The following is an 11,703-nucleotide window of genomic DNA, read 5'->3' on the forward strand; positions in this document are numbered from 1 at the left end:
TACTAACATTATTAACACATAACACAGTTAAGTTCAAATAGTGGAAAGCATCGTAATTAATCTAACTTATACAAGTAAAATTACGATGTTCAAAATACGACAACTGCAATGTCGTACAAAAAAAGTCAATTAGCATCAACTCTAACACCCCCCTTGCATATCTGGATAATGTATTTATGGACTCAGAAGTTTTGGATGTCATAAGATTGTAGCAACTACCATTAGAATACACCATAGACTATTTATCTGCATCTTTCCGACAAGAAGGGCCTCACTTTGCTTACCTCCCCAAGTGACGACCACCCCCTCTTTGGTGTGGAGGGACATGGGTGATGTGGCCATAAGGTCTAGCATGCCCATACCACACAACCTTACATATTATTGCTTCTTTGTTTTTACAAACAAACAATCTATTCTTAGTCGTCATGTATGATAATGTATTTTACAAAAAATTATGTCAATAACATTAAAGTATATTTTTTATACCTTTTTGGAATAATTACATAATTACATGATTTAAGATAGTTTTGTTGCCGAAGTACATGAAATTCACAGTTGCATGAGTTTGGATTTGTAGCGGAGCATCGGATTAACATGAATAAGAATATGAATGGTTTGATCGGGCAATGACAGACCTGTTTCTTAAAAGAAATAAACATCCTCAAATTTAAAGAAAAGGCTGAAACTTAACAGGGAAGGAACGGCAAGACACATAAAGACCAGTTGTACATTTAGAAGAGTAATTAATGGGAAACTTTTAACAAATTGGTAACTGTCTAAAATTATTATCATTATATAATTTTTTTGTCGAGGAAAACAGCATTCTCATCTCACACTTGAACATGAAATATATATAATACATATGTAAGGAACAATCAACTAATCAATCACACAACTGCTGACTTCTTCATCTACACATAATGCACAACATCATCGCCCCTGCCCCTGCCCATCACATGAATATGCTATGCATATACCAAAAAACCGATCCAATCCAATCCCTCATTCCTCAACACTCAAAAAAAGTTTTCATTCATGACTGGCTAACATACAGAACAGGGACTAGCCCAGCTATTTTTCCATCCCGACCAGCTCGTTTTTTCTTCACCTGCAGTCAGTCAAAGTAACTCAGTCAGGTATTATTTAATTCTATCATACATATTAATACATCATCACTAACTTAATGGGAGAAAAAGAGCATATATCACAACAATTTAGTACAAGTGAAGTAACTAGTCCTTACATAGAACCAGCCATCAACTTCGTACTCGATTTCAACCTCTTCTCCAGCAGTTAAACTCAACTGCACCACCATATTAAACAAACAAATATTATATTTTATATATATACAAGTCAAAAAAATTCATGTGTTGTTTCCTTTTGACATTCTTAATACATAAATTCAGAAAACTTATTATTTTTCTTCAATTTTCCCAAGCATGCCATATTTTTTTGTCATAATTTATCCAGAGTAGACACCACTTAATGGGACAAAAAAAAAAAAAAAAAAGAGAAAACAGGGCCATAAAAGTGTACCTCATCATCACCACCGGCTGTGAAGTCATAAAGTGCTGATCCAGATTGTGCGTTCCCTGTAGAGGATCGTGATCTTTCTCCTCTTTCCTCTTCATGAGAGTCAAAGCTACTTGAGCCCTGTCCTGTCAACGGGTTCTCAAATGACTCGAATCTTTGATGAACCGGAGATGAGTATGGAGGAGGCTCTTCGCTAATCTATTTTTTATTATATAAACCACCAACACCAATTAACAAGTTACTTACTTGATATAATATATTCAATTCAATAACTAACTATAAGATTCATCATGCACAACACAACACTAACCGGAGAACCGTAACCCTCATATGAAGAGGAACCAGCAGAAGGCCTACTCCTACTCTGTCGTCCTCCTCCTGTGCTGCTTCCCTTCTCCTACATTTTACAATTCATTCAACATAAAATCATTAACTATTTCTATTTCCATTTCCATTTCCCAAATACATAAATACCACTTACAAACTCAAACAGATACAGATTATATTTATACCACCATCAACATTCTATGCATATGCAACAATATTTTTTTTTTTTTTTTTTAATTTCTATATGTATTATCACCTCCTACTTCCATTTCTTTTTATTATACTTTCATCTCTATTCTTATTAACCCATTATTATACTTTGGAAAAATTATCCAATTATACCAGTGTACTTTCACTTTTTTTATTACTATATTTATTTAGACATCGTACTTTCAGTGTAATTATAGCAGTGAAACTTGCTTTTTTTTTTTTTGAAACGGAAAACTAACCTACTCCTAAACACCACCTATGTCTCCTAATGAGACTTGAATCATGACCTCTCATTTGAAAGAATCACTCCTTACCGCTAGGCCAGTGAAACTTGCTTTGTATTTGGATGTCAATTGTCACTGCTATTTCTGAGTCCCAACCCTCACATTATCCAAACAAATCAATAGCATCCTACTTACTACACCATTATACTTTTTATTTTCCTTGGTAAGCGTTTGTTATATTTTAAAAAATCTACCCAGTTATAGCACAATACTTTTATATTATTAGGACATTATACTTTGAAAGATCTACTTAATTATAGCAGTCAAAAATGGTTTGCATTTGGATGGCATTGCTAAAATTTGAGTAGATTTTTAAACTAAAATCCTGTAATAAGAAGAAATGAAAGCAGGAAGTTATAATAAACAAAGTAACTTCAAACATATTATCTATCTATCAGATAACAAAATAGCTTTCAAATTTTATGATACCGTGGGTTGTGAAGATCCATAAGCTGATGGTTTGGAACTGAACAAAGATGGATAATTCATTCCTCCAAAATGAGATGAAATTGATGTCTCAACCGACCCTACTGAATCTGGAGAAGAGGATCCAGAAGACCTCCCGTCATCCTACAAATAAACATATGATATACATCAAATTGCACAATCATACATAAATAAAATGCACTGAATTCTTACATCAACTTCTGCAGTCTCTAACAGAGTTTTTGCCCACATATCATCATAACTCATTGAAGGTCTTGAAATAATGTTCTCCTCATCAACATCAGGTGCATCAGTCCCAGCACCAGCAAGAAACTCATTAACCTTCCAAAATCAAATTATACATCATCACCTTAACTCAACAACTTTTTTAAACAACTTCCCTCATTTATTTCTTTCCTACCAAGTGTCCCTTCATTTTCTCAAATATTTTTTAAACATAGATAACACTTAATGGGGGGTTTTTTTTTTCTTAAGAAAAAAAAAAAAAAAGATCATTTCTCACCCTATTCATTGCAGGAGCATTGCTTCCCCACAAGCCATCATCAGCAAGACCTGTTGCCCAAGCATTTACCAGATCATCATCAAGATTATTGTCAGACTCCACAGCTGCTGGTTTTATGGACTCATATAACAGTTCAGAAATCCCTGTAGACACAGCAACATCCCTCATGCCACTTGATGCAGTAATATTATGCCGATTCCGATATATCTCAATCAGCTTTGCACTGTTAATTTGTAGATTGTAAACAAACACAATGAATAAGCTTCTGCTACATTCAATATAAAAAAAAAATACAACAGCTGATGATGATATTGATGCAGTAATATATTACCTTGTTGGCCCTAGAGGTAGATACTTTGTTCTTGGAACATAACAGAATAATGAAACAAGATCTAGAAGCCTTTCATGCGTCTCATATAGCTTCTTTAGTTCTTCATCACTCCACTCTTTTTTCGCATTATCATGGTTACGCATTTCCCTGCAAACTCAAGTACAAAAAAAAACATTCATTACAAACTTTTTATACAGCAATTTTCAGAATACTAAGAAAACATACGCACTTTATGAGATCATCTTGTGCATTATACATGTCATCAAGAACCTTGAGCATTGGACTAAGCAATGATCCAAGACCCGTACCACTAGCTCCTTGATCTTCCCCATTACTAATATGCATATCTGAAAACTGAGACTGCACACCCCCTTGTGCTAGAGCATGTAAAAACTCATAGATTTGTATCCTGTAAGGCTCACCCGATCTGATTGCCATGGTGGTAAGAGCCTGAGCAGCAATGATACGAACCTGACATGAAAAAATATCAATCACAAGAATGCATCAGATGTGTTATTTTGCAACATACATACATACATATATATAGATATAGATACAGATATATCATAACTTTGTACCTCCCAGCTGCCAATGAAAGCACATCGTTGGAGTCTGGTGAGGGCATTGGCTAGAGTAGGATTGCGAGAACTGGCAGCTGCAACCATTTTATCTGCATCTAACATCATGAGTGCAGTCCCAGGAGGGGTTCTTGATTCCCAAGCATATTCTGATGCAGCATAATTTGCATTTTCACCAAGGAACCACACCTGAAAGTATAATTCATTCATCAAACACACTGAGCAACATTTACATAATCAAATTCACTCAGAAGAAATATGATCTCATCCTTACTGCTGCTTGGACAAGCCTCTGTAGAGCCAAAGCTGATTTTGGATCAAATGCAGACACCCTATCGATTGATGTAAGCCCAGACATAGAGCCAGGTTGTGGAGGTGGCAGATCAAGAACTATTGTCACAGCTTCAAGAGCTGTATGTTTACCTTCAGGGCCAGCTCCTACCAGGCAAGTCTGAAAACAAAATTATTCAGGACACAACACAAATAAAAGAATCAAGTACAATCACAATGCTATATAACAGGCAAGATTGTTGAAAGCTCGATGCTTTAATAAGAAAAATAAATAAAATCCAAGTACCATGCTGTAACAGAAAGAAACAAAAGTGGGATTCTAATACATAAATTAATGAAAGTACATTGCTATTTCTTGCATTTTAGCCCACAAAACACTTATACTAAAGAATTTGAAAATAATTTCAAGACAATGAATTGAGGAGACTCGATTATTTTACAGGCATCAAGGTAGCTAGCAATTTCTATTTACAAAATCCACACCCTTCACACCTTTGTGGAGTTTAATGTGAAAAACAGTGTGCAGTAATTCTTCATTAAATAAAAAGATTTATGCGGATAACATATAGCTTCTATATGATCTAGGAGAATAGACGGTCAACGAAGCTTTTTATATAATTGTTGTTTTTATGTTAATAGAATGCATTTGTTAGCCTGAATACTCCCTGATGCTATTAAAATGGTGTCATATTAAATACTGAGTGTAGTTACGCGTTATCATTGGAAGGACAGTAGAAAAACCTACCTTCCATAGTAATTGCAGCACATCAGCATCAATTTTTCCAGGGACTTTAGTAGCAAATACTCTTGCAATTTCAAGAAGTGTAACAGCCATATCTGGAGTAGCCTATACGCGAGAAACAATTAAAGAAGAGTTACAACAAAAATAAAAATAAAAAAATTAGAAGATTCAAACGAGAATTAGTGAGTGGTTGTAATTAGTCGAGTACCTTGAAACGGGCATGCAGAGTGAGCAAAATATCATTTAACAAAGCAGCCGACCAAGCAGGATCAGAGAGCTCTGATGCAATCATTGATTCCAATTCAGCAAAAGTTTCTTGTGGGCTTTGCATCCAAATAAGTGCTTTAATCACCATTGCACGAACATAAACACATTCACATGCCACAGTTGTACGCACCACCTCCATCAATGAAGCCAATAGACTTGACACTGTATCCTTGTTACCTGCCCCATTTGACATAGAACGAATGCGTCTATGACCTAAAACAAGTTCAAAAGAAATAAAAAGGAAAAAAGCAATAGCATGTGTCTTGTGTCCTACACTCCTACTCCTAAACAGATGTTGACTAGTCAATCACCAAATTACCTTCAATTTGAGACTTTCCATCTTCCTGATCGTTATTTTCAGCAAATGTATTAACATCTTCTCCTTCATTAATGTTGTCATGTAAACCCAATGCAAATGCAGCAGCACGACTTTTCCCCATCTCCTGCACAACTCTAGCAGCTGCATGAAGAACAGGCCGGGAAAAACTACGAAAAGAACTCTCCAATCTGTAACAATAATGAAAAGGAAAATGTTTAAGTTTTACAAGCATAACTATGAACCAATGGATCAAGAAAGTATAAATACAAAAATATTTGTTGAATAATTTGTAAGCTATTTAACCGGAACTGGTCCAAAGCACATTAAAAAGATCCATGTTTAATGTACAATTTTATAGGATCTCCGATCATAAAAACCTATAAAATCCCAAAATATGAATATTCATCGTTCATCATCTGATAATAAATAAATAGTTTATATAAACAAAAGAAAGAAAAAAAAACATATCTAACATTCAGAAAACACAAGAAAAATCCAGAAAGTAGAATAATTTGGCAAAGATGTATAATTATATTAAATAAGCACAATGACCTTCTCATAACGAGTTTGATAAGAAGTTGTGGACGTCTGGTCTTGGAAGCTTTAGTGTCCTTGTCCTTCACAGAAGGTGCTTCAGGGGCCTTGAGAACCTCTCTTGTTAAACGATACCACCCATAAGCTCGTTCTTCAGTCCTATGGTTGATAAAATATTAAGTAAAAAAGATCACAAGCAAAAATATTTACATTATAAGGCGAAATGCAATAAATAGCAAAGTACTTTCATTTGTTTGTCTATCATAGGATCTTACTTCCATTTCTTTCTATTACAACATTGTACTATCAACTTTTTTTACTTTGAATATCTATCCAAATATAACATTGTACTTTCAGTTCTTTATTAAACAATGTACTCAGAATATTTTGCCTAGACTTATAGCAGTGAAAACTACTTTGCAATCGATGACATTGTTATAGCTAGGTAGATTTTATAAAGTGCAATGTTGTAATAGGAAGAAATGGAAGTATGTCGCTATTTCTTGAATTTAACACAATTTACGGACTAAGTACCTATCAGCAGACTCAGATTTCCCCAGTACACAGAGGATAGCCTCAAAACAAACTCTGTCACTGGGATCAAGGAGTAGTTGATACAGCAAAGAAGTAAACTGGGATTTGATGTCTGTCCTTTCTGTGAAGAAAGCATTTTGGACATTGGTAATTATTAGTTTTCAAAGGCAAGAAAAGAAGTTGAGAATATCAGGTAATATTATTAAAGTATGAGTACCATCTAGTGACTTGGCTCTAGATATTGCATGGCACAATCTTGCCAGAGCAACTCTAGCAAGCACATCATGTAGATGCAAAACATCCTGTAGAGCTCCTGATTCATACAACATATAAAAACTTTAAGTGGTGATAACCAACATGATGACCTGGATTAGATATCTATTAAAAATGACAGAAGAGCAAAATTCCCAACTTACCACCAGGCTGGGCAAGCTTCCCTGCGATACGAAAAAAAATAAAAAAATAAATAAAGATTAGAAACTCATGGAAAAAGTTGCATCATATATTATTCTATTTAAGATGATAGAATTCGATTAGGTAGCATCTCAATTGTTTAACTTGCAACACTGAACATATTTGGTAGCATCTACATCAATCAAAAAGACTCAAAAACAATCATTATTATAACTTCTAGACACTTTTTTAATGTCTGGTTACCCTTACTACATACTTTTCGTAGAAAATAAAATTTAACTTAGCAAGTAGAATTCCAAACATGAGAAGGATACGTGTTATTAAACATCATCAACATAATACTGATGTGAATATAAGCAAATAATATCTTGAAAATGCTTTTCCGCCACATATTTAAACCTAAAGCATGTACAAGAAAAGCACGATCACGAAGATTCTCAATATAATGTCAAGTTTTATTTTATTTAATCAAAGATTAAATGCTTCAAACTAAGATAAAGAAAGACACTTGAATCATCAATCTTCATGATTTTTAGACATCTGATACTTACCTAAAGCCATTGCAACAGCATAAGGATCTTTTGTAGCTAGCTCAGAGATAATCTCCAAAGAATGTCTAACAGCCACCGGATCAGCAAATGACACGCTGCATTCAGTATGAATTTTATTTTAGAGTGAATTTTTTTAGTAACATTACTACAAAGATACAACGCCTGCTTAAATAGAACAACTAAGCAAATCTCAAAGAGGAAACCATAAGTGGTATATTTCATCAAGATACTAGAGTCGTTCTGCTAATATTGCTAAAGTCAGTTGAGAAGTAGTTGGGAAAAAATTCCAGCATCACCACATTATTGGTCAACTGAATTCACATATGTATTACACCTTCCACTAAAAGTTTTGAAAAATGGGTTCAATAAAACTACTCATTTTCCTTGCAGAAAAAGGAAACGAAACCAACTAGAAAGGAAAGGGTAAAGAAATGGTATTATGGTAACTAAGAATAGTTTCCTCCTAACAAAATTGAACAATGAAGGGTTAACTTCATATGCCACTTTAGCAAGCAAAACCAGTAGTGGCTCATTTTGTTAGGGATAAAGTGTTGGCCATATTTTAACATTTAAACAAAAAAGCCTGCATAAAATTATTTCTCACAGTGCAGAGATTTTATTGATGGAATCAACCTAATAAAGCATAATGTTGATTACAATAATGATTAAAAAATAAACCACTCACTTAACATAAGAATCACCAAAATGAAGATAATTATAAATGTTAAAGGCCAAGTAATTATCATCAAAATCAAATGATATAGAACGAAAAGTAACAAACTGACCCTTGCACAGAACGATGGAGGAATATTGGATTTCCTGGATCCAATGGAAGTCTTCTTAATGCACTCATGGCAGCATATTGGAGATTACTTCGAATTACAGACTGATATTCACATTAAAAGTAACAAGGATAAGGAAAGCATTAAATCAAACATACAAATAGGTACAACAGTATGTTATTATATAAACCACATATTCCCATTACTTGACAAAAGATTATTTGTCTGCTAAACAATGTTGTTTGTAATACATATAAATATTTGAGATAACGACATCTTGTGTTTCGATGAAATAAACATGGGCATTATATTATCAAATGCTGAAGCTGTAAAAACGGAAATCATTCAGAATTACCTCTTTATCACCACCTTTTGCCCCAAATATGCCTTTCTTACGCTTATCAGGTGTATCAGCAACCTGATCAACAACAAAAAAAAAAGCAACAAAACATGTTCCACGGTCAATTGATAGTCCCTAATAAAAAAAGACATACACAAGAGTAACACCATACATTTACACAAATAATCAAGAATGGTGTATAAAAGCTTATATTAGTTTATACGAACAAACCTTATCAAGAATACCGAAAACAATTTCATACAATTTGGGCAAAATCTCAGGAGTGGTAGAAGCATATGTAAGAGCCTTCAGTGCTTGAAGCCTCCGTGCATGAACTTCAAAAAACAAAAACATCAGTAGATTATTTTCTAAACTTGCAACTCATAACACAAAAAGAACACCAAAAGATGGATGCATAGTATTAAAACTATATACCTAAGTGTAGAACTATATTGCAAATTAAACCAGGGAATCACTTACATTCAATATCAGGATTTACAGCCTCTGTAGAAAGTCGATCTAGTACTCGAGGTACAACATCTGCTCGAGTGACCCCACCAACAGCATCAATGTCAGCTAAAGCATCCCAGTTTGGTGTAGGAATCCCACCACCTGGAGTTAAACCTTGTGCTCCAGTATCCGGCAATATTCTTGCTAAGTAATAATAGACGTATCGTAGAATAGTCCTGTCCTCACATTGCTGACCAAGCTACAAAATGGAGCACAAAAGAAGTCAAGAATAAGAAAATGTCCACTCAATACCTGTAAGGCTCTAACTACGGATTTGGGGTGGCTTATAACAAGAGATGGTGACAAATGTTCATAATATTTGAGTTTTTGGCTAAATGGTTTTATACTTTGAAAGGAGTGTGGCACCAATCTATAGGTTATGAACAGTCTTGCAATTTGTAATTTATCAACCATCTTTGAAGTGTATGTGTTTTAGAAGAGAGAAATATCTGAAAATAACTTCATACCATAAGAAGAGAAGGAGCAAGAGATGGATCAACAGAATTGTACACAGCAAGTTTTGGGAACACGTGATGCACCAACTGTCTCTGGGACTTTTTCTGCAAAATTGAAGTATGAAAACTATAATTTACAGATACCTGAAGAATGTTATAATATCAACCGTTAATCAAGTTTAGTGATGGAACTCATACTTGGTCGGATGAAGCCGCTAACTCATGGATACTCCTTGCAAGTTGTGCATAAGAAACCGGCTATACAAAAGAATATTAAAAGGAATCAGCCAGTATGAAATAAGTCTGTCAAAATGCAGACTGTAAATTATATCTTGAACCACTCAAGAGCCAAGATCAAAGTTAAATTCGGGAACATAGAAGATGATCAAGGTCACGCTTAGCTTGAAACATAAAAAATTGCATCACTAGTTATGAGTCTCCCTAATTAAACTCTAATATAAGATGAACAATGACCAACTGAAATCAGCTCAATTGACTTTAAATTCTGCCTAATTGGCGAAGTTATAAGCTAAAATTACTTATTTGTTAAGGATTATATCTACAAATTACACAACATACTCCACATTTCATCGAATTATATAATTTGATCTGCATCAATGAGCAGCTTTGAAATTGGAAATTTCACATGGTGTACACAATCTTGCCTTTTTCTTGTGCTTATGAGGTATACGAACAGCGGCTCTGGCAGCAGAAACCGCGTCGCTCTGGATCTGCATCAAAGTTGATCTCTTAGACTTCCGGTCAGTAGTTGTCGTCGCCGTAACAGGTTTACTAAACGGGCTGGCAGGCCGCTGGTGCGACGCCGTTGAAGCCTGCGCCGACGTGGAAGGCGGTGGAGGTGCCGATGTAGGGTCGGAACTGATGAGATCCATCAACGTGGTTCCCGAAGAATCCTATTACATCAAAAATTAGTGAGAAGCATGAAAAACCTTGCCCATGAGATGATTCTGAAATGGAATTCTTACCGCCATTAAATTGGACTGTGAACAGAGGCAGAATTTGGTTAATTCGATTGATAGTTAGCAAAATTGGAGAAAAAGGAAGCAACAGATCGTTGTTGCTGTCTGAATTGGGTGTTTCAGTAGTCCTCTCCGAGTCCGATTCCGTTTCTCTGTCATGAAATCTTACAGTCAGTTTGACGACAAGCGGGCAAGCGGCACTGAAATACTGAATGAATTTGAGCCCAATAAACAACAACAAAACCCAACTTTCATAAATATGAAGCCCAGTAACTTTAAACTATATAATTAATATTGTTCAAAACAACCATTAAATATATTACATTTTTATTACAAATAATTTTTAAGTTTCTTAACTACTACTTATAATTAACTATAACCACTGTCTTAGTTTATTGTAACATGTCCTCCCTAATAAATAAAGATCTTTTTGCCACATGTCACATTCTTATTTATTTTGCCACATGTAATTTTATGGTTATTTTAAATTAATTTTTATTCCACATGTCATTTTATGGCTTTTTCATTTTATTAAATTATAGATAGTATTTATATTTATATTTAATAATAAATGCATATCAATTTCATTAATAAACTTTCTTTTTAATTTCAAAATTACCAAATTAAAGATTCATTAATTTTCTTTATTTATTTATCTAAATTATTTGTTTAAATTTAAAAGAGAAAAAAACACTTTAATTTTTATAATTCAATATTTTATCACTTTTCTTATAAACTCATATTTTTCAAATGTTTAGAATTTTGTATTTAG

At 34.1% G+C, this 11,703-nt stretch overlaps 1 protein-coding gene across 2 annotated transcripts; it reads right to left on the reverse strand.

The window, feature by feature from the left end:
* Positions 1 to 769: 769 nt before the first annotated feature.
* Positions 770 to 11,112, reverse strand: LOC145133217 (SH3 domain-containing protein). 2 transcript variants are annotated; one of them, XM_079068157.1, is made up of 27 exons: positions 10,938 to 11,112; positions 10,617 to 10,865; positions 10,150 to 10,209; positions 9,964 to 10,056; positions 9,467 to 9,695; positions 9,218 to 9,321; positions 9,002 to 9,064; positions 8,650 to 8,750; positions 7,865 to 7,959; positions 7,316 to 7,336; positions 7,117 to 7,212; positions 6,900 to 7,020; positions 6,384 to 6,524; positions 5,832 to 6,019; positions 5,454 to 5,689; positions 5,249 to 5,350; positions 4,487 to 4,663; positions 4,213 to 4,401; positions 3,864 to 4,105; positions 3,635 to 3,781; positions 3,304 to 3,526; positions 2,994 to 3,122; positions 2,784 to 2,924; positions 1,844 to 1,930; positions 1,537 to 1,731; positions 1,244 to 1,303; positions 770 to 1,108 (listed from the first exon to the last, which is right to left on the reverse strand). In XM_079068157.1, exons 1-27 carry the CDS (start codon positions 10,941 to 10,943, stop codon positions 1,034 to 1,036), a joined length of 3,570 nt encoding a protein of 1,189 aa, XP_078924283.1. In that variant the 5' UTR covers positions 10,944 to 11,112; the 3' UTR covers positions 770 to 1,033. The 2 variants fall into 2 exon arrangements, with proteins under 2 accessions (XP_078924283.1, XP_078924278.1); XM_079068152.1 differs by having other exon boundaries at positions 5,454 to 5,725.
* Between the last annotated feature and the right edge of the window lie 591 nt (positions 11,113 to 11,703).

Source organism: Lactuca virosa, chromosome 1 (assembly GCF_052849685.1).
Source record: "Lactuca virosa cultivar CGN04683 chromosome 1, Lactuca_virosa_CGN04683_v6, whole genome shotgun sequence".
Classification (NCBI taxonomy): Eukaryota; Viridiplantae; Streptophyta; class Magnoliopsida; order Asterales; family Asteraceae; genus Lactuca; species Lactuca virosa.